At 35.5% G+C, this 24821-nt stretch overlaps 1 protein-coding gene across 5 annotated transcripts in view; it reads right to left on the bottom strand.

Moving 5' to 3' along the window:
• MACROD2 (mono-ADP ribosylhydrolase 2) overlaps positions 1-24821 on the bottom strand; it is a 1974865-nt gene that overhangs the window by 1884094 nt on the left and 65950 nt on the right. For all 5 annotated transcript variants that reach the window (XM_029221509.1, XM_029221512.1, XM_029221511.1 and 2 more), the window contains exon 3: positions 18312-18419. In XM_029221509.1, the coding sequence (XP_029077342.1) occupies positions 18312-18419 (108 nt within the window). The remainder of the gene's footprint in view (positions 1-18311; positions 18420-24821) is intronic.

Here is a 24821-nt window from a genome sequence, read left to right as displayed (position 1 = left end):
TTTCAGCCTACCACACCACTAAACTCTACTGCTTCTCCAACTGATTTTTTCGTGGTTCTTGCTGTGGTGGTAAATCAGAGATAGTCCAGAAAGATCCCACAGGGAGTAGTACACACTCTCCTTTGAGAAAAGTCAGACATACAAGAGAGATAAACCTAAGATTAGAACCAGTAAAGTAAGACAAACACACATATGGACTTATTTATACTGGAGGTCACCAAAATCCAGGTCATCAGCTCCATACCAACATTGGAACCCCAGTCTCCTTACTCCTTACCCCAGTGATATTTCCAAAGAGCCACGAACAAATCTTAAACCAATGAACCTTTTCTTTGACAAGACAGACTTTCTCATGCTTTGGGCCTTTGTTCATGCAATTTCTTGTCTTTATGCCTACTGTAATACTACTCTCCTCAATGCTTTACCATCACACTTATGAAGTCTTTCCTGATGTCCACACTCACAGTTACTCCTTTCCTGGCATTTGGTTTCTATTTCTTCAATGTCACTTGTCATTAGTCCTGAATCATATAGTTGCTTATGTATACATGTATCTTCCTAGAAAGTACAAGGTCCTTTAGAACAAAGACTACCATCTCAGTGTCTGGCAGAGAATTAGGCACAAATTCTAACTAAATTTGCATTAGAAAGAAGGAAGGAAGAGAGAAAGGAGGGAATCAGAGAGGAAAATGAGGAAAGAGAAAGGAAGAGAAGTGAGGGAAGGGAAGGGAAAGGAAGGGAAGGGAAGGGAAGGCAAGGCAAGGGAAGGGAAGGCAAGGGAAGGGAAAGGAAGGGAAAGGTAAATACTAAAGTCCAGATTGCTTTAAGAGAACAGAAGGAGATACAGTTCTTTCCAACACATATCTGTGAAAGCCCTGAAGAGAGAAGATTTTCAAAAAGGTCTGATAAAGAGTACCAGAGAGCAAGTGCATGGACGTTTCTAGGTATGCTCTAAGCCCTAGGGTATAGGGAAATGATTCATAAAGAAAGGTGTACAGACTCCTGCATCAGAACCTCTGCATCATCATGCTTGTTAATTGGAAATTCCAAGGGCACCTCCTACACCTGCCGAATCTGAATTCTGAGGTGCTGGGAAATAGAAATCAACATTTAAAACAAGATTCTGGATGATTCTGATGCCCACTAAAGTTTGACATAATCATTACTATTGTAATCATTACATTACATTACTATTGTAAGAAAGAAGAAAAAAGTCAAACAATACCCAGAAGATTCTTTCTTTTTCTTTTGGCTTGATTCCCAAGGTCTAGTACTGGACTTGATGACCATTTTCCTTTAAAGGTAAAAATTAAAGTCCAGTTTCAAAAATGACAAGGTTGCAGGTCTGAAATATGTTCCAGGGAAAAATGCCAAAGACTCAGGGGATTTGGGAGAGGTGCCAGGATGATTCAACACTGAGCCCCTCTAGATTATGAAGATATTACTTTAATCAGCCTGGTTATAAGAATGATAGCCACAATTTGCCTGACACATCCAATCAATGACAGCCTTATGCCAGTTTGTGGTTTTCTGTCATCTCAATTATTTTTCACTGACTTAAATTCTTTTTGAAGACGCTTCCGGGCTTGAGAAATTATAAGGAATTCCCTGGTGTCCCCTTCTGGAGTTATATCATGGATCTTATTGATCTTGAGCTCCAGTCCTCATTCTTCAAATTCCTTCTTAGAAATGATTTGTTACCAGCCTTCCTCAATCTTCTTATAAAATGTAATAGTTCATGCCAGGGTGCAACTAATCTCGCCTAACACTTCACCCCCATCACCCTCTCAGAGCTATAGATGCCCAGTAAAGATGACATCTAAGGAGGAGGCTGTCTCCAGGCCGTGGACAATCAATCACTCTGCCATCTTATATTGTGTTCTTTTGTTCCATCATTTTTACAGGACACATTTGCTTTTTAAGGATCAATATTCAATTTAACTTTCTATACACTATAAATCAAGTCTTTAAAAAGTGAAGAAAATATGTTTCTGGTTTTGAAGTTATTTTAAACCATAGCCAGGTCCTAAGCTAAGCCCAATTAATAAGCCTCGTTCTTGCAAATTCTAAGCACCCGAGTGTGAGCTATGAGAGGTAGGTTACATTTCTTCCTTTCTGTCAAAGAATATTGCCATAAGAGATATTTTTAAGTAAAATAATGAGCTGTAAATCAGTCTAATTAGAGAATTTGCAAGTATTCAGCAGATGTAAAATTGTAAGCTTTAAAGAAATAATTTCTCTTGCTCATTATTTCTTGCTATGCATGCTATAAAACATATTCACGACCAGTAACTTTTCGATATGTAAAGATAGAATTATACTCACATAATATTTTAGTGTTATTTTCACCAATGGGTTAAAATTAACAATTTGTTTAATTTAGAAATTTAGAACAAATAAACCTTACTTAACTGTCTTGATATACCATCAAATGCAAGTACCATCTACAAATTTTAAGGAGGACTTGGTTAAATACAAATGGAATTGTAAAAGAAAACTGTTTTATGCATTTAAAACAACTTACTTCTAAATGTCCCCACGAAGTTTAAGCAGATCTCTTCAGCCCTATGGATCAGACATGTTTCTGAATTAACTTCCACCCAGAAACCCATGGGATGAAAATTCTGTGTGATAAATTAAGTTGCCAAATGAAATGGATTAGCTATCAGTGAAATTGCCTGATAAGCTGTCAGATCCACTTTGAATTGGGATTCATCCTCTTTCTCCACCTGTTCATTAAGCTCCAAGTTCATGGCAACTCCAGTGACTGATTGCACATTAACAAGCTGTTTAGATGGGAAAGTGTAGCTAGTCTAGTCAACATTCCTACACTTATACATTCATTTAAACATAATTCTCTGGTAACTTATTCTATTCACAATCCCAGTGTGGAAAAATATACCTCTATCCTGAAGTTTAATTTTGGACCCAACAGAGATGTGATGTGTCATAAAATTAAAACTTAACAAAGCAAATCAGATTTACCTCAAGGTCAAGAAAAGCTGGGGAAATTTAATGCCATAAATTTGCTTCTTCAAACAGTTACAAAAATAAAAAGAGTAGTGAAAAAGCTGTTGCCTTTGCACTGATAGTATGCCAAAATAATATATTTATTTCTGTCCCTATTCTAAAGCAAACATTGGCTGCTTTTATAACTAGAAAGCTAAAACCAGCTAAGAATGTTGAAAAATAATTCTCAACCTTTCTTTCTTATCAAAATGATCAAAATCTTCCCTTATATGACACCAAGTGTAATAAACGACTCGTCAATCAAAAAGCACCAAATCTGAGCTGTAAGAATATTGTTCTTACTGAGGCATTAAACACTGACTCTCTTCTTTTTAAGTATACAGAATTTACTCCATAAGAGGGCTATTGACCAAATGTAAACTTAATAAAAATCAGTAAGTTCCTCTGAAACTGCTGAAGCTTAAAAGATTTTACCTAAATGTAAGACCAGACACTATAAAACTCTTAGAGGAAAACGTAGGAAAAACACTCTTTGACATAAACCACAGCAAGATCTTTTTTGACCCACCTCCTGGAGTAATGAAAATAAAAACAAAAATAAACAAATGGGACCTAAGTAAACTTAAAAGCTTTTGCAAAGCAAAGGAAACCATAAACAAGACGAAAAGACAACCCTCAGAATGGGAGAAAATATTCGCAAATGAAGCAACGGACAAAGGATTAATCTCCAAAATATACAAACAGCTCATGGAGCTCAATATCAGAAAAACAAACAACCCAATTAAAAAATGGGCGGGAGACCTAAACAGACATTTCACTAAAGAAGACATACAGATGGCCAAGAGGCACATGAAAAGATGCTCAACATCACTAAGTATTAGAGAAATGCAAATCAAAACTACAATGAGCTATCACCTCACACCAGTCAGAATGGCCATCATCAAAAAATCTACAAATAATAAATGCTGGAGAGGGTGTGAAGAAAACACCAGTCAGAATGGCCATCATCAAAAAATCTACAAATAATAAATGCTGGAGAGGGTGTGACGAAAAGGGAACCCTTTTGCACTGTTGGTGGGAATGTAAATTGATACAGCTACTATGGAGAACAGTATGGAGGTTCCCTAAAAAACTAAACATAGAACTACCATATGACCCAGCAATCCCACTACTGGGCATATACCCCAAGAAAACCATAATTCAAAAGGATACATGTACCCCAATGTTCACTGCAGCACTATTTACAATGGCCAGGACATGGAAACAATCTAAATGTCAAACGACAGATGAATAGAGAACAAAGATGTGGTACATATATACAGTGGAATGTTAACCATAAAGAGGAATGAAATTGGGCCATTTGTAGAGATGTGGATGGACCTAGAGTCTGTGATACAGAGTGAAGTAAGGCAGAAAGAGAAAAACAAATATTGTATATTAACACATATATGTGGAATCTAGAAAAATGGTACAGATGAACCTATTGGTTGGGCAGGAATAGAGACACAGATGGAGAGAACAGACATATGGATAAAGGGGGTAAGGGGAGGGTGGGAGAAACTGGGAGATTAGGTTTGACATAAATACATTACCATGCCTAAAATTGATAGATAGTGGGAACCTGCTGTATAGCACAGGGAGCTCAGCTCGGTGCTCTGTGACGACCTAGATTCGTGGGATGGGGGGTGGGGTGGGAGGGAGGTCCAAGAGGGAGGGGATATAGTTATACATATAGCTGATTCACTTCATTGTACAGCAGAAACTAACACAACATTGTAAAGCAATTTTACTCCAATAATAAATTAATTAATTAAAGATTTATATATCATGAAAATATAAGAATGCTTACTTTCTACCGATAAGCTATTTTTCTTCACTATTATTTATGGAGCCTAATTTTTATATGAATTAATGATTAGAATTAAGAAATCAATGTCACTTTTCTCTTTCCCTACACATGTAAAGCAAGGCCTTAATTGAAGAAAAATTAAGTAAACTAAAAGCCAAATGACTACGATTATATTCAGTCAACAGAACAGAATGAATATCATCCACGTTTTAGGCCCCACAAGAAGCAGCTCCCCAAAAGTCACAAATAAAGAAGAAAAATAACTTAGAAATTAAGTTGACCTGTATATGTAACAAATAAAATATACATTTTCTTTGGCTGAAATTAATAGAAGTGTACATAAAATTGTTTTTCAATTTTACCACATAATTAAAAAATAAAAATTTTGAAAGTAAAAGAGCATAGATGATTCCATATATGGTTGCACATGAGCATTAGAAAGGCCTCATGAAATGTCAATTAGCATCATTATAAAGTTCAGCTTTTAACTAGATTTAACTATAATCAACTGTTGACAACTCACACAATTACAAGACAAACTATGGCAGATGGTGTTTGTATTTATTAACTACCAGTATTAGAATTCACTTCCCCATTCCCTTCATCCTAATGTAAGCACAGCTGCTTCCCCTTCCATGGAAAGTAGCAATGAAAGGGCTGAATCCAATTTCAGAAGCTAGGGATGCTTTCAGTAAATGTGAAGACTTTTTACAAAGCAGGGGTGCTCTGGCTTATATGGCACCTAGGCTACCACCCATTCTAGCCCCAGGGGTGGGCTTTGAGATTTTCTTGCATAGGGAAAAGGCTGAAAGTTTCAGAGAAACCATGCTTTTCAACAACCTCTAAGAACCAAAGCCATGGCCATAAGATATCCCCAGGGCTAAGTGCTGTGCTGGATCCTAGGTACCACTCTGAAAGTGAACACAAAACAAAAAAACCCAGTTCCTCTCTCATTTCAAGGTACTGCAATGTCCATCTCTTTCCCCACCATCTTGAATTTCAGGAATAGAACAGCAGCAATGAACTTGAGCTACTGGGTTTCTCTGTTGAGAAACATTCAGTACTGTTCTCTTCCGGCCTCCAACCAGCCCAACCCCACCCAATGCCTCCAGGCTACCACAACCAAGTTACTTGTACCTTGGTGCCAAAAAAATTTTATAGGTAAAATCCTGCATTCAATTCCAGAAGATAATACCAAAAGTTATGTTTCCTGTCTTCATAGAATTGGAAATTAAAACAATGAAGTACAATTCAAAGGCATAGGTTAAAAAAAATCATCAAAATTAATATTGATGAAGTTTGGGGAAACATACTCTTTTAACTTGAGAGAAATAAATTCATTTAACCTTTCCATAGAGCTATTTGGTTACATACATCAAAACTTTAAAAACTTTCATACTCCCATAATTTCACTTCAAGGACTATATTCCAAGGGAATAATCAAAGATTTTTTTACAAAGATTTATCTGATAGGATGTTTGTCTCAGCCTGTTTGTAACAGTAAAAAACATGAAACAATCTAAGTTTCCAACAATAAGGGAATAGTTAGATAAACATTCATGTGTATGACTGAACATCATGCAGCTATTTAAAATGACATGTAAAAATGATTTTTAAAAATTAAGCAGTATTTTCTAAAGTTCAAAATACATCTATAAAATAAAAAGTAACCTGAAGCATAAACGCTGAACTTAAACAATGATGTATGTGTTTGGAAATGTTATGAAGAATATTTTATTCTTTTCTGTATTTTATATTTTCCCTATTTTAAATATTAATGTGTATTCCTTTTGTAATCAGCCACCCAAAAAGATCTTTTAAAACATTTTTTTAAATCCAAATGACAAGTATGTGTGACAAACAAAACATAAATTTCCCTAAGTGCACTGAAGAATTCCCAGAGAGAAAAAAAAAATCTCTGAAAACATGGAACAAACGCCCAAGCAGTTCCGATCACTTTCCCCCAGCATTTTTTTTAAATTTTAGTCTCTCAGAGTCCCTCGAGGACTATGTTACTATTTAACTCCAAGGGATATTCCCTTAAAAATAGTGACAAGAGGGGTCAAAAATAGAAGTTGAAAACTCAGAGGGGAATTTCCTGGAAGCCATCCATACCTCTTGGCAGTTATTTTCTTTTGAGGATTATCTTCTAATTTCTTGGAGTATTTAATGTTTAGTTTGATTCCACAAATTCCCCCAGAAAGAAAAATTGTAAATCAGAAAAACAAAGAAGTGATGGGTCGAAGAACAGAAATATTTTGAAAAATATGTTGGGATGCAAAGCTAAATAACAACTGAAATGATAATTTAACACATCATAAAGGCTCTTTTACATTTAACCTTTCACTCCATCCTCACAGAGACTCTGTTTTCTGTCTATCCTCACACTAGTTAAGCGAAGACACCAATATTCTTACAGCTGGAAGCTCACCCTTAAACCTGTAACCAGTGTTAAGAATTCACCTCAAAAAAATTGTTCTCACCCATCCTACACCCATACCTGTCTGCTCAACTATATTTCACAGGTTGATCAAATGACAGCTATCCACAGTGGTGATTTTGATCAGCACTTCTGATCAGCAGGTCCTGGCATAGCATAGGAAGGAAAGTAAAGGGTGAGAATGATGGGTAGAAATTCTTTCCCCTTTGCTTGGCTTAGCTGGAATGGGTGCTGGGCTGGATCTGAAGAGAGGGTGGCAAGAAATGGTTTCTGAACATTACTATCTCCGTGCTAAGAACTAATGCTCCAGAAACTTCAACAGTATCACCCCAAAAGTAATTTGTAGCTAGCTACTAACTACCTAATAGTCAGTTATCCCAAATGACTGATTAAAAGATGGAGGAACCATTTTAAAGAGAAAAAGCAATATGAAGAAGCATAAACTTAAGAAAAAGCAATATGAACATAAACCTCAGTCAATAAGAAAAAAAAATTACAAAACCTCAAAGAAATAATGGAAAGAAATGGAAAATTAGTTTTATTTTGTCTACGTGCATAAAACTTAAAATAACTGTTTCATTGTGGTTAATACTTTAATTGTAGTTCAACTTTTCTGACAGGGTGAACTCTCTAATAAGGGCCTAAAAGCTTTGTAGTTAGAATCTCAGGCTTCCTTACAATTAGCAAAATTTTACAAGCTATTTACAACAAAAGCCTCAATCTGTCAACTGTAAATTTATATTTATTCACATAACTGTTTAACTACAATCTCCCACTAGTTTGTAAACTTAAGAGCTTAGATGATCTGTTTTTCTCGCCATTTTCTCTCTCACACTTAGCATAGGGCTTGTCGTATAGCAGATACTTCATATATATTTGTTGAATGAACGAATGAATGAATTATGAAACATCTGACTAAACGCATTCCCATGAAAATCAAGAATAAGCAAGAATGTCTTACGGAAAGTAATTTAACAGTGTTATCATGCAGTAGCCAATGCAAGAAAAAGGGCAAAGAAATAGTGTGTATAACAATATATACGCCTAGAAAACCCAAGAGAATCAACTGAAAAGCTACAAAAACTAACTGCAGTAAGGTGGGCAATTATTAAATTAATAGCTTTTCTGTATTACTGAAAATAATCTGGTAAAATAAATAATAGAAAAAATAGATACCATTCATGATAGCAACAAAATTACAAACTTGCTAGGATAAAACAACTGTGTGAGACCCCTAAGATGAAAACTATAAAACTTTACTGAGGGATATTAGGGAAAAGAGATTTAAATCAATCTAACAACCAGCACCATTCCTAGACAGGAAGATGCATTATGTTAAAAATGTCAAAACTCTCCGAATAACCTACATTTCTAATCAAAATTCCATTGATATTTCTGGGATTTTTGTTGTGATAGAGGTTGTTTTTCTTTTTTGTTTTGATTTTGAACTTGACAAAACAATTCTAAAATTTATCTGGTAGAATAAAAGGACAAGATTCACCAAGAAATAAATAAAAAGGCAGACAAATGGCAGAGGTTGAGGAAGGAGTCACAGGATCCCAAACCAGAATACATATGTGAAAGCCACAATAATTTAAAAATATACACCACTACCTTTTCATGAGCGTAAATTCTATGTGCAGCTTAATATAAATTAAAGAAACAATTTAAAAGGTAGAAGCAAAGAGTATATATTACTCTTGTTAACATATAATAAGCTTTCCCCCAATTAAAAAAGGACAAATGTCCAATAGAAAACCTACTTAGGAATATGAGCATAAAACTTTAAAAAATGCAAATGCCCAATAAATATAAGGAAAAAGCATTCAATATCACTCATAATAAAACAAATTGAATAATATTAATCACCATTAAATTGGTAGGATTGATTTTGTAATGATATAAACTGGTATTTACAAGAATCTGCACTTATACATCACCCTTGAAAAAGCATATTATAACATTCTTTCTAAGAAGCAATGGATATCAAATCATTTTTTAAAATATTATAGCCTTTTACCTAATAACTCCTTCTAACTAAAACATTTTGAAGAAATAATTGGAGATGTTTATAAAAATTTTGGTATGAGGATATTCATAATAGATTTATTAAAATGAAAAAAATGGAATAATAATCATCACGTTCTTAACATTTAAGGAAGTGGGAAGTGGGATATATATAAGTGGGAAAAAAAGCAGCTTACAATACAGTATTGCTGTAAAGTATACAACCTATAGCTGTATAGCTGTATAGCTGTATAGTGGTTATCTCTGGATTAAAGTTGACATATTTTATTTCTTTCTACTTTTCTGCATTTTCCAATTTTCTAACCCATGAATAAGTGTTATATTCAGAAAAAAAAATGTTACACATTTGTAAATTACCAATACTATGCAACATCAAATGAGTCTTACTGATAAGGTGTATCTATAATGTAAAAGCAAACTATTTATATAGCCCTATTTTGAATGTGGCTTTAAGACTACATTGAAGGATTTTTTTTATATCTGTATTCAGCAAAATGACAGACTTCGTGGGATATCTCACAGGTGGAAATAGACCTTATGATTTTTTTTTTGAAATTGCTTTTTATTCCCAAAAGTAGGTTTGAGAGTATCATTTCTAAGACTGTTTTCTCTGGTTTTGGTCTTCCCTCCAAAAAATTAGTAGTAGTAGTAGTAGTAGTAGTAGTAGTAGTAGTAGTAGTAGTAATAGTACTTTCATAGTATGATACTTTGTTCCTAAGTGCTGCTACCTATAGGAGGAAAATTTATTACATGTATGTTTTTATGAACCTAATAAGGAACTACAAAAAAAATCCCATCCTCAGCTATAGGAAAATAACATATACATTTTTTACTTTATTTCTTCACTTACATAAGCCTTAAGATGGATTATTAGCTACAAAATGCTATAAAATTTGATTTCTCAAAAAGTTGATTTTGTTAGTATATTTTATACATTCATTAAAAAATTATTACTTCACTTATATCATGTACTATTCTTAAAAACAATATAGAAAATATCAAGTATTGGCATGGATACAGAGCATGCTTAGTAGATAGCAGTATCTAGTAAGTATGAACATACACAGATCCTATGATGAAACCATTCTACTCTCAGAAATAAACCCAACAGAAATAATAGATATCTATTCACAAAAATACACATGCACACATACAAATGTGTTAGGATGTTCACTGAAGGAGTAAAAGACCCCAAACTGAAATTAACTAAATGCCTGTCAACAGTAGATTGGATAAACTGTGGCATATTCACAAAATGAAATATTACATAATAATAATGAAAATGAATGATTGACATCTATACATAACAACATAGATCGATCTTACAAGCATAATGATGAACTAAAAGAACCAAACATTGAGGCGTATGTACTATATGGTTCCATTTATATAAAATATAAATAGAGGCAAAACTAACATATGCTACTAAAAGTGAGGACAGTGAACCCACTGTCGTGTATTCACTACAAGATACTAGGTGATGCCAAGAGCTCTTCCAGGGTACTGATAATGTTCTGCTTTTTGATCTAGATGGCGTAACACAGGCGTACCAATTTGCGAAAATTTACTGAACTCTACACTTATGTAGAGTGTAGAGTTCAGTGTATGTGTGTGTTTGTGTCTATCGTGTATTTTGTGTCTTGCTCAACAAAATGTTAAAAGAAGAAACATATAATACAGAAATTTAATGAAGAATAAAATTTTAGGGCTTTGTTAGTAGAGATGAAATTTCATATTGTATCAAGCAGTTGCTGTCAATTCTGTCCAAAATATTTCTGAGTAAATGAACCTATTGGGTGGGCCAAAAGGTTTGTTCGGTTTTTTCCATAAGATGGCTCTAGTAGCACTTAGTTGTCTTTAACTTCATTCGAAATAATTTTGTTAGATTGTATTTGACAGCTGCCATATCAGCTTCCATTTAAAAAAAGACTTATCAAAATTGGTCAGTTTTTGTGTAGCCATTTTAATATTGAAGATGGATGGAAAAAAGCAACATTTTCGGCATATTATGCTGCATTATTTCAAGAAAGGTAAAAACGCAACTGAAACACACAAAAAGATTTGTGCAGTGTATGGAGAAGGTGCTGTGACTGATCAAACGTGTCAAAAGTGGTTTGCAAAGTTTTGTGCTGGAGATTTCTCACTGGATAGTACTTCACGGTTGGGTAGACCAGTTGAAGTTGACAGCAATCAAATTGAAACAATAATTGAGAACAATCAACGTTATACCATGTGGGAAATAGCCAACATATTAAAAATATCCAAAGCAAGCACTGAAAATCATTTGCACCAGCTTGGTTATGTTCATTGCTTTGTTTGGGTTCCACATAAGTTAAGCCAAAAAAACCTTCTTGACCACAGTTCCACATGTGTTTCTCTACTGAAACGTAATGAAAATGTTCAATTTTTAAAACAAATTGTGACAGGCGATGAAAAGTGGATACTGTACAACAATGTGGAATGGAAGAGATTGTAGGGCAAGCGAAATGAACCACCACAAACTGCACCAAAGGCCAATCTTCATCCAAAGAAGGTGATGTTGTGTATACGGTGGGATTGGAAGGGAGTCCTCTATTGTGAGCTCCTTTCAGAAAACCAAATGATTAATTCCAACAGGTACTATTCCCAATTAGACCAACTGAAAGCGGCACTCAATGAAAAGCGTCCAGAATTAGTCAACAGAAAATGCATAATCTTCCTTCTGGATAACACAAGACCGCATGTTACTTTGATGACCAGGCAAAAACCGTTAGAGCTTAGCTGGGAAGTTCGGATTCATCCGCCGTATTCACCAGACATTGCACCTTCAGATTTCCATTTATTTTGGTCTTTACAAAATTCTCTTAATGGAAAAATTTTCAATTCCCTGGAAGACTGTAAAAGGTACCTGGAATAGTTCTTTTCTCAAAAACATAAAAAGTTTTGGGAAGATGGAATCATGTAGTTGCCTGAAAAATGGCAGAAGGTAATGGAACAAAAGGATGAATACGTTTGTTCAATAAAGTTCTTGGTGAAAATAAAAAAGGGGCTTTTATTTTTACTTAAAAAAATGAAGGCACTTTTTGGCCCACCCAATATTTTCCCAATGATTTGAACTCTAATTTCAAATAAGCTTTATTTCAGCTTTACTGAAAAAAGCACATTAAAATAACATTTATTTTAAGCAAGTAGAGGGGATTATTTAAAAAAACTTCTATAAAGTAACATTTCTTCCATCACATGCAGTCCCACTACCTGATTTGCCTATGTAAATATTCAGATATTCTATATTAATTAAATTATACCCAGCTATTAAATGGTTATCTATCCAATCACATGTCACTATCGTAATTTTTGTCACGATTATGACATTCACAACTAATGCAGTAAAAACACCACTAAAGTAAATGAAAACAATTATTTCCCTTTGTCATTAGTTCATATGAATTACCAACAATGTTACAGAAACTCAGCTTTTACTATAAAGCCTCAGAATTGGACAACTTTTCTTGGACACAATTCAAGTAAGTATAACAGCTAAAGCTGTAGAATATAGGATAAACCCTTTTAGTTGGTTAAATGTCTAACTGTGCATAAGACTTGAAGAACATGCATAATTTACCTTGTGACACTGATAGAAAAAAAATCATTTTTCTGATATTAGAACTAAGCAGTATAATTCTGCTACTGTTTACTGAGTGTATCTATATGCTAGGCACTGAGTGAAGTGCTTTCTATATATTACCTCTTTTGATTTTCACAACAGCCCTATGAAGTAGGCCCTATTACTATCTCCATTGTACCAATGAATAAACTAAGGCTCAGAAAGGTTAAATAACTTACTGAAGGTCATTTGGCCAGGAAGTTAAAGAGGCATATTTAAAATAATGACTGATCTGACATCAAGCCCTCTATGATTAACTACAATGTAAATGTATCTCTCCTTGTCACGTTGGAGTGGGGAACAGAAGAACTCAAATAAACCTTTTCCTCACTTTCCACTTTAAAAATCCTTTTTATGGCAAACTGAATTCACCTTTGGCCAAAGCCAACCCATTAGAGTTGGAAAGTTAACCACTTTTCCATTATACAGCCCACAATCCACAAATGAATAAAAATCACATCTCCTACAAAATATTTTTCTGTGATTGTGGTACAACTAAAATTGTCTCTAATGATATAATACTGAACCATAAATTAAATGGATGTATTCTTCCCCAAGCTCTAGCAAAGACCAAAACTCTGACCAATAGTTTTAGTACAAAATTATACAAGGGCCTAGTTACAGTCAACAGGTCATCTTATAAGCTGCTACGTACAAAAAACTGTACTTGAATCATTACAGCAACTCTATTGGTTACAGAAAAATACTGAGGAGAACCCAAATGCCCTTCAGTGGGTGAATGGCTGAACAAACTTTGGTATATCAATGTAACAGACTTATTACTCAGCAATAAGAAGGAATGAACTACTGATACATGCAACAACCTGAATGGACCTCAAGGGCTTTATGTTCAGTAAAAAAAATCAGTCTCAAAAGGTTACATGCTGTATGATTCCATTTATATAACATTCTTAAAATGACAAAACTATAGAGATGGAGAACGGGGTGGGGGGTAAGGAGGTGGGTGCCACTACAAAGGGTAGCACAAGGGAGTTCTTTCATGATAATAGAACAGTTCTCGATCGTGGTGGTGGTGGTGGTTACAAGCATCTATACACGGCATAAACTTGCATAGAACTACACACACACACACACACACACACACACGACACACGAACGCCGGTTAAAAAATGTTGAAACTTGAATAAGGTCAATAGGCTAGTTAATAGCAATGTACCAATGCCAATTACCTGGTTTTGATACTGTACTATCGCTACAGGACTTACACAAGACTCTTTGTACTATTTTTGCAATTGCCTATAATTATTTCAATATAAAAAGTTTAAACAAAAAAATGGCCCTGGGTACGAGAGTCTGAATTGGAACCTGGTCTGCCTGAATCTAAAATTTGTGTTACTTCCCTATGTACCCTACTGCCTACAAAATCTATTTTATTAAAATATACAAAATATGCATTATTTCCTACAGAGAAGAATATAATATATAGGAGGCTCATCCTGGGTCACATTTAAAGAACTCTAAGAAAGTTCAAAAAGTACTTTATTGGGAAAAAATTTTAAATATCAAATCATTTCATTAATAGCAACTAAGACCAGGTGTTCCAATGTCCAATATGGACATGGAAAGAGAGCTTTACAAGTGATAGAAAGTGATGACTGGGCTGCTTTGGCACCTTGACTGGGCACACTGCCTCTCATTCCCCTCTCACTAGAGGCAGCTCTGGAGTTTCCTGCCATGTTGCCTTGTTCACCTGAAAGGTTAATAGCTGTTCCTCTCCCGACACACCAGGCAAACAAGCGGCACCACAGAAAGCTGTAAAATAGAGTCATTACACTGTATATTTGGAATCTCTTTTCCATCTATCTGAGTACTTCCTGATGAGGTTGTCCTTGTGAGATGTAGAACATGGCCAAATTATAATTATCTCAGCCAGAGAAGTAAGCTAAAGGTGCCAAATGGTTTTTGGAAGTTGCTGCCTGCCTTCATATAAATTCATCAAACCCTTGTACACTAAGTGACAGCTACGAAAAATTACACATACAGGCAAGGACAAAGAATCAAAATAGTGATGGGATGTTTTCCTGTTAGTGATGTTTTCCTGTTTAGCACTATTTTATTTTGCTAAAAGTTACCCCCCAAATTATTTTTATTGATTGATCAGAAAAATATCAAAAAAATCGTTTTTTTAAAATCAGAGCCAAAATTGTGTTCACTGTGTCAAGTCCCCAGTGCTGAATGTGCTATGGGTGCTACAAATCCAACTGCATATATTTCAATTTAATAAATACATAGTATCAGGTGTTTATTAAGAACATAAGGACAAGACATTGCTTAGGGAGATGACACAAAAAGTGAAAAAGACACTAGTCTGTAGCCTCAGTGAGGAGATAAACAGGTATACAGCTAACAAAACTCAGGAAAAACCATAATTACTGATATTATGAAGTATGCTAACATGGCAAATTCAATGTTATGTTAATAACAAGAAAGAGAAAACTCATGAGAATGGTCTTAAGGTATTTAAGAAGGAAATAAATGTCATTGATTATACTCCGTAGGGCAGAACTGGGATCAATGGCTGGAAATTACAAGAATATAGAGGAAGGCTGGTGATGTATATATAGTTTTTAATTAATTTTAATTGTTTTAAATTAAAGTTCACATGTTTATAGACTTCAGGAACTTCCTAGATAAATCATTGATAGGGACTTCCCCGGTGGTCCAGTGGTTAAGACTCTGCACTTCCACTGCAGGGGGTGCGGGTTTGGTCCCTGGTTGCCGAACTAGGATCCTGCATGCCACGTGGCACAGCCATAAATAAATAAATAAATAAATCATTGATGACTTACTAACTACGAGAGTATCCGATGAAACCTCTGTACTGGAAAGGAGTTGATGAGACTCTTTCCAAGGGCCTGTCTTCTCCAGAGGCCCCTCGTATCACAGAAAGCATCTTGTTTACCCAGAGCCACAAATGAGCAGCCCATAGAGACCAGATATAAGGGAGACCTGTAGGAATGAGGTGATCTGAGGATGGAATTGTATCCAAAAGGAGTGATTCACATTGGGTGAAGATTAAATGACCCAGACACATGCTCTCTCATGAAGAGTTTACATTTTACAGAGGTCCCAGAGGAGGAAGGAAATACAAAGGCATTAGAAGAAGAGAAAGAGAAAAACTGAGCTCTAATTACGGAAAAGCAGATACAGCACCTAGCAACCGACAGTCACTTCCGAGAGAGGAACAGGCTGAGCAGGCTTCCACACTTCCTGCTGGCCAACACTATGCTGTATCCTGAACAGTGCTCCACTTCTCCGTGAGACCTGTCCGTTCACCTACCAAGGCCTACTATCTTTTGTGAATTTACTCAATCACCAGAGGGAAACCTGAGACAACGTTGAACTTCATGTGAATTCTGTACTCCTGGAAAGCAAAGACTGTCAAGAAATTACCCCCACCCCCTTTGTGTTCCTGGAAACAGCTCACTGCAAAGAACCACTCTTCCCCATGTAACTTAGATAAAACTCACGATGACCCCTTGTAACCTATGACAAGACCAAGACACAGACACTCCAAATTCCCATTGTTTATCTCATAAATGATTAGCTGAACTATTTGTCCCCATTGACCATTCTGGTCGATCAATGCCTGTTAACTGGACTTGACCTAAATTTATTCAGGCTTCTCTCCTTCCTCCAAGCCCCTGAACTTTGGGCCACCCTTGAGCAATAGAAGGTGAGCAACCCCTCTTTAAAGACTCCCTCCCAATAATCAGCTGGCCTCAAGGAAAAACATTCCCTGATCAACTGTCCAGTCATGCCACCCTCTCATCCCACTGCCCCACATCGAATTCTTTCCAGCCTGTTCACTTCTCCCTGAAAAAGAAAAGCCCTTTTCTGCTTGAACTGAGATGCTTATAGATCTCATGGTCAAAGTGGTTCTTCCTACTGCAATATTCCTCCTCTTCCTATTGAGATAACCCTCGACCCCTTATTATAATAATCTTTTTGAATAAAGCCTCTTCTTTTTACCTAAGTCTAGATTTGTTTTTGACACTTTCAACTTGCAAAGAGCCTAACTTTACAAAACACAAACTGAAATAATTAAATATCCTCTTATTATTGATATTTATTTTTATAGAATCACAACTATTATGTATTTCTTGATATACATCCACATAATAAAATATATAGAATATACAGACCACCATGAAATAAACTAAAATTAAACATAAGTTAACTCTGTTATTCTCCCAATGTTTGAAAACAAAAATTACTTAAGATCATTAATTACTAAAATAATTAAAATAAAACATTAAAAACAAGCATGAAAAGTTGAAAACAACCAACTGAGGTTTGGAAATTGCAGAAATAATTTCTTTATATTTTACTTTTGTCTTCTGTAGATCAATCATCTCTTTACAAAGTCAAAAGAAGAAAAAGTTTGATGAAGTTGTTTCTTTGTTGGCCAACTATTAATTCAAGCATTAAACCAACTATAATACAGCTGCTAAAGTTCTTTCTGAAGAACTTTCTGCCAACAATGTCACTTTTCCAGTGGTCCAGTACCCTAGTTTCAACTTAGCATGGATACCATGTAGAGTTAGCACGTTAACTGTATCACATACACAAAATAAACCTTCAATGTTTTTAATGAAGGTAAATACATGATATTTCTATTCCTGAAGGGATATTTTTTCTAAAATACCTCTATTCCTATTTATGAAAAAATATTTTTCAATAATAAATACTCATATTATAAGCAGATAGGGCAGGGGGTCCCCAGAGAAAGAGAACCAGGCATGGCTTTCTTGACGTAAGAGAGGCCATTTTTGGCCTAAGTCATTTTGTGATCTAAGCCTGGCCACAATGCTTGCCTTTGAACAGGTCTCAGTAATTAATGATTTTAAGGGAAGTGAAAGAATGCAAGAACAAAGGAAAAGCAGTCAAGAAACAATAGTTCAGCGATAAAACAGAGTCCTAGTTCCTCCTCAAGGGATATATGTAATAATCTGTATGAGTTCTGCAGGAACTAAGGCCCCCATCAAGGTGGAGGATGGAATGATGATGACGACCTTTTCTGACTTCAATCAACTAAAGCTTTGACTCTGTTGACCTTTGCCCCAATTCTATACTGAATTCTCCTCTGCTCAAGCCTCTTCATGAATACACATACACCACTCAAGTCCCTTCATGAGTACGCAAGTACCCTTAGCTTAAAACTTCCCCAATTTTGCTGTTCTGCGAGACACTGCTTTGGAAAAGATCCCTGGTGTTCTCCTTACTTGTTGCAAGTAATAAGTCCTTCCTTCTCCCAATCTTTGGTTTGGTTGTGTCTTTTGGCCTGACACCCACCAAGACTCGAACCCAGCTTTAGGGTAACAGTATAACAAATACATCACAAAAAATCAACTACTCACCAGCATTGACTATAGCATCTACCTCTAGCAATGTGATGTCACCTCTATAGAGAGAAACTTCTTCACTCAAACTTTTCTTCACCTGTGATGTTTCCTGAGTATTTTCTTCTGTAATAAAGAAGGAATATATATTAATAGTAATATTCTATTTAATTTAATAAAGACAATTTTAATACAAGAGCCAATATAGGTCACACTCGGATACATTAGACAAGTGGAAATAAATGTATAAGTACCAGGGGTGTGACTTATTCTCTATTTATTGTGTATTCCCCAATACAAATGCAGTATCACATACATAATAGGCATTCAATAAATTAGGCATGTTATATAGGTCAACAAAAAGTTCAATGTTTACTATTAATATTATAAAAATATCAACTTTAAGATATAATTATGTACCACTGGTTTCACAAGATGAGAAAAAGATGTGTAGCTACCAAGACAAAATAAATTTTTACAATGAACGAGCTTACTTCTATTTTGTTCTAATTACCTAAAATGCATCCTTGAAAAGAATATTTACTAAGAAAAAAAAATTTAGGTTCAGCTCTTTGCTACTTCTAAATAATAAGCTGTCCCTCATAATGGTATGGATCAAGTACATTTGAAAGTGTGAAACTGCTCCTTTATCAAATTCTATAAACCTTTCACTCTAGAGGGCGCTGTTAGATTGAAAAGAGAAAAAGCTCTGTCCTGCACACAACAGCCAGAAAGCTGGTATATTTAAAACAAGCCAAAACATTATCTTCTAAAACCTGACATATTTTTTAATGTTTTTGAGGAGTACTAAAATCTGAATTTTCATGTATTCTTTAACAGATAATAATGTTAAAATATATTCAACGAAGTTATATAAAATCAATGTTTTAAAATACATTAAATGCTATATACATAAAAAGCTTTTTAATATAACTTTAGGAAAGATGATTTATAAATTTAAACATTTTAAACTCATGATCTATGCAAATATTTCAAGGGGGAAGGTAATGCTATTGATTCACAAAGACACTGTCAAATGAGCTTGCAATAATGAGGTATGTAGGGGATTTGAGGTGATAGGTTACAAGACACTTAAATTGTCTTCGGCCCCGATAACCAAAGAAAAAAATGGCCAAGACGAAGGAAATGACCTGTGGCCATAAAAGTGATCTTTCCTCTCTCTGTCTCCAAAGCATCCCTTTCTTTGCAATCACTTTTCTCCTTAAAGGATTCTAATCAATTATTCATTGGTGGTAGTAGCAGTAGTAGTAATAATAATAAGTAGGAGAATAATGTGGGAGAATTGTACATTAAAAAAGTAGAGAAAGACTTTAGAAGACCTCAAAATAGAAAACACTTACAGCTGACTTGACCACCTCAGGGACTCCTAGAGTGCTGTTTCCCTGAGTCAGGTAAAGACTAAGAGTTCAGGCTTTACTACCAGACTAACTGTTCAATTCTTGGTTCTGCCAATTAACAACTGGGTGACCTTGGATAAGTTATATATTTTCACCATGCCTCAGTTCATAAATTACTGGCTCCTTTACAGTTAACATGAGTTCATTACACTTAGAATAATGTTTGGTCTAGAGTAAGCTCTCAACAAACATGCCCCTTTTTTTACAAAGGTTTTACAGAGGTGACAAATATTATTTCAGCATCCATACTGAAATACCACAATAGTTTTTAAATATTTTCAACATTTATTATTATTATTATTCCCTATCAGTGAAAGAGATCGTATTTTGTTTGTGCTCTTACTAATCTGTCAATGCCTGGTCCAATGACAAAGACTTTGAGCAAGAAGACCTTGAGTTCCATGACCAATCAATTTCTATTCTTACTACTTTTACCAAATTAGAAAGTCCTGATTCCCAATTAAAGATTGTTGGATGATAATAAATATTTGGTGGCTTTGTCAGAAAATTCTGGATATTTGGACTACTGTAAACCTAGAAATTATAAAGACTTCTCACTGATGATGAGTTTTAAAACTCCATCAGGGGCTTCCCTGGTGGCGCAGTGGTTGAGAGTCAGCCTGCCAATGCAGGGGACATGGGTTCGTGCCCCGGTCTGGGAAGATCCCACATGCCGCGGAGCGGCAAGGCCCGTGAGCCATGGCCGCTGAGCCTGCACGTCCAGAGCCTGTGCTCCGCAACGGGAGAGGCCACAACAGTGAGAGGACCGCGTACCGCAAAAAAAAAAAAAAAAAAAACTCCATCAGGCATTAAATTGATAAACATATCACAAATGAAAGCAGAAAGATTGACTGTTTCAACTTGGGAGACAGAGTAAATCGATTCCTGATCTATCCTCTAGTTGCATTTAGTTCTAAAAAGTATTTCTTCATTTTCTTATGAAGTATTATGTATGTAATATTGCATTTATAGTCATGTAAGACTTTTAAACATATGTGGCAACAAATCATGTATTTTTTTCCAGAAGTAAAGAAATTGTTAAAGAATTGTATTAGAAAGCATCAAAGTTTAAACCATTTATATCACAGTTCAGTTTTCTTAAAACAAATCATAATCTCTCAACTTCAAACTTTAAAAATGGGACATTTTGAGCCTAAAGGTTCAAACAATTCAACATATTAAATAAATATATTGCTATGACATGTCATTCAAGTAAGTTACTCAAAATGGTCTTATCAGAATTATTAGCATCATGAAGAAACATCTTTATCTCTCTTTCATTTTAAAAATTCACATGAACATCTTTTTTCCTCAGAGCCAGATTTATACCTACCTGCTGTCCAACTCCTCACATGGTATATCAAAAAGGCATAAATGTACTCAAAAACTACAATTTGATAGTATTAAAAATTATCAGTATTTCCTCCAACAATAAACCAAAACCAAATGGCATATTTTTGACCACCACGTGTTCTCTGTAAATATAACAATGTAAATTATCATTACAGGCCACATCTTTTACTTGAATAGCAACGTACCACCTTCCTTTTCACACAACTGTGTTCCACCAGCACTGATCCCAAAGTGTCTTTTCCCATATCCTGGGTTTTCAGTGATAAATAGGACAGAAAACTGTCAAGAATTGCTCCCTCACAGACATTCTATATGTACACAAAGCACTGATTCACATTTTGTACATCAGTGGCTTTATCCAGCTGAAAGTTAAAATATCTGTCAGTGTGCATATTTGATAGTAATTGTTTTTCCAGATTGTATCCTATCGATATTGTAAAAAAAAAGTTTTTTTCCGGAACTACCACAATAAGGGAAAAGAGATCTCAATACAGAACTGGGCTCAGTTACCAATACAGCAAGGACAAGTGGGGATTTATAACCAAGGAGCAGAGTGGGGGTCAGTGGAAGGAAAATTACTAAGAGAAAACTTTGGGGGTGAGGGAAGATTTTGGTTAAACACACAATTCTTGCTGAAGGCAAGCCAGGGTGGTCAGATATCACCTAGGGTATGAGGGGGGATGCAGAATTTTATTAGATATGGAGAGTGACCAGATAGCAAGGATGAGAAATTCTCTCTAAATTGATTTAGCAGGATTCTTGCTAAAATTGGACAATGCAGGTCTGGCAAGGATGGGGCCTAGTTGAAAAAAGGGTTTGGTGGAACCTGACTAAAGTTTAGTTAAGGGAGAGAGTCTTTGTCAGTCCCTGCTCTTATTTGAGGAAAGAGAGACTTCCTTCCTTTGAACAACGTAAGTCCATTTCTCATTAGGTTGCCTTTTGTCCTTTAAGGACCAGCTGAACCATTGGTTGAGACTTGGTAGTAGAGGATTTCTGGTGCAAGCAGTCAGGCATTTAATGAGGGAAATTCCCACGAAAAGAAAAAGAAAAACAAAGATCAATGGTTGGAGCACACTATAAAACTAGTTTCTGAGTCCAGAGGGCAGACAGTTGAGAAGATATCTACATGTTGGGCTTGAAGCATCATTTGCAGTTTCAATGTCCTTGGTGATCACATCAGGTGTTCCAGCAAACTTTCTGAATGGCCCACACAATAGCAAGCATGAAAGTTGTACATACATGATCTGTTGTGGTGATTTCTTTGAAGTTTATATCAGGTCATCCAGCTTCAGCTTGCAGGGCTTCAAGAAAGGGGCAATTTTAGTTCTCAATGAGGCCAAATAAGGAGGAGGGGAGAAAAATTGGAAACATTTTGGAGAGCTGTAGCCAGATACTGGAGGAAACTAGAAAATTGACAATATGTGCAAGACAATGATCAAGGCTGGAATTTAATAACCCAAAAGGGTGCACTACAGTTTTCCACTGAAACCTAAAATGTCTCTCTACAGTCACCCCCCCACCCCATTTTTTTCTTGTTTACAAAATAAGTCTGGTCTCATTAGATTTGGTCTGATTATTTACATAAATGCAGCAAGAACGGTCACTGACCACTTAGGCCTTTCAAGTTTGCTTTGCTGGAACTTTTCATAAAGAATCTCAAATTAGACTTTTCAAAGCCTCTCAAGGCTAGGAAGCACATCCAAGAACTCACCACCAGATTTAGCCTGTAATACCTACACATTTGGGTAAATTCCTCTCTTCTCAAGGTTCCAAGAATATCCTAAGGTTCCTGGGCTTGATAGGAAGTGACCTTCCTTACTCATCTGTAAGGCTGGGAACTCTATAAACCAGGTACCAGACTGGTTTCTCCAAAAGGGCTTTGTAAGCATTGCCTCTATAATGCAAATCTTAGTTCCTTAAAACTATCTGATAACATGAGATTCTATATCTTTGAGATTATCATTCACAAATATGACATTCCAACCAAAGTCTATACAACTAATTTTTCCAATTATGTCCTGTTACAAGGAAGACAGATTCTTATTGAACCTATACAAATAAAGTCACTGCCATGAAAATAAGAATACTCAATAGAGTTTCTGAATTCTGGAGAGATCAGGTAGGGAGAAAAGCTAAATGTTTCATTTCTGTTTACAAAAGTATAATTAACTAAATTGTCATGAGTTACAGAGAGCTTGAGAAAAGATAAAAAGGGCTTCTTTAAATAAAACATTAAAGAACCAGTATTGTTCCTTATCAATAACCACAAAAATCATAATCATTCTTCGTCATTAGTTCATTCAGTCCCATGTAACTGATTTGTTTCTTTCCCCCAGCGTTATTTAATGTGTTGAAACAACAACAAAAAAAAATCCACATACTTTCTTTATTCCATTAAAACAACAACTATATTAAGTAATCTTATATACTGAGATCTCTTTCTGAATTCTCTATTCTGTTCTACTAAACATTTTTTTATAGTATATTCTTTTTTTTCTTCTTCATGTAATGGATTTTTGTTCTGCTTGATCTTGGGTTAGCATTTTTTTTGTTTTGTTTTGTTTTGTTTAAACCAGTCAGCTTCTCCATTAGTTCTGGAAATCCTTACTTGGTCCAGCAGTAGAGTCTCAAAGTTATTTAAGCAATAATGTCTTTAGAAGCCTATACCCTAGAGTACTTGCCATAGTCCTTTCCATGGATCTCTGAAATAGTCACTTTTTGTTGAAGACAAGGCACTCTTGCCTGTAGCTGACTGCAAGAGCTTTCAGGGAAGAATCAGAGTAAAATAAAAATTATCTGTGAATGATAAAAGACTTAAAAATGGTCATTGTTAAAGATCTGAAGAGAGTTTATTATAAAAATGATATAACTAATAAGGAAATCTGGTTATTTCTATGACATACAATGTTTAAATAACTCGAATTATAACTGACAAAATTATACCAGGACATAAGATGGATAAAAAGGATACTGGCAAATTTCTATGAACTTCATACAATTTCTGAAATATATATAGTAAAAATTTTTACCCACACAAATATAACCATGGGGAGGTTAAGCATCATTTCTTTTTGGACAATGTTTCCCATGTAATGTAATATATCAAATAAATCAAAATTTTTTAAGATTTTTTTTTTTTTTTTTGGTACGCGGGCCTCTCACTGCCACGGCCTCTCCCGTTGCAGAGCACAGGCTCCGGACGCGCAGGCCCAGCGGCCATGGCTCAGGGGCCCAGCCACTCTGCGGCACGTGGGATCCTCCCAGACCGGGGCACGAACCCATGTCCCCTGCATCGGCAGGCGGACTCTCAATCACTGCGCCACCAGGGAAGTCCAAGATTTTTTTTTTTGATGTGGACCATTTTTGGATTTGTTACAATATTGCTTCTGTTTTATCTATCGGTTTTGTTGGCCGTGAGGCATGTGGGATCTTAGCTCCCTGACCAGGGATCGAGCCCACACCCCCTGCATTGGAAGGCGAAGTCTTAACCACTGGACCTCCAGGGAAGCCCCCTTAAACCAAATTATTTTTTTACCTTTCCTTCTTTACAAGGTGAAAAAACAAATCCTTTGAGATTTTCCAGGAACCCTCTGGGAGATATCTATCTCAGTTAGAGTTCAAGATTTCATTTAGGATTTGATTTGGGTAACATAATAAAAACAACATAAAGCACAGGAAATTATTTCGATAAGACATAGAATCTTTGTTCCTAAGTAGATTACTTAAAAGATAAAGAAAATCCTTTTATGATCTCTTA

This window comes from Monodon monoceros, unplaced genomic scaffold (assembly GCF_005190385.1).
Source record: "Monodon monoceros isolate NGI ecotype Baffin Bay Population unplaced genomic scaffold, NGI_Narwhal_1 Super_Scaffold_13, whole genome shotgun sequence".
In the NCBI taxonomy this organism is placed as follows: domain Eukaryota; kingdom Metazoa; phylum Chordata; class Mammalia; order Artiodactyla; family Monodontidae; genus Monodon; species Monodon monoceros.
Note: the sequence above shows the minus strand (reverse complement) of the source record. Positions and strands in the feature narration are given on the sequence as shown.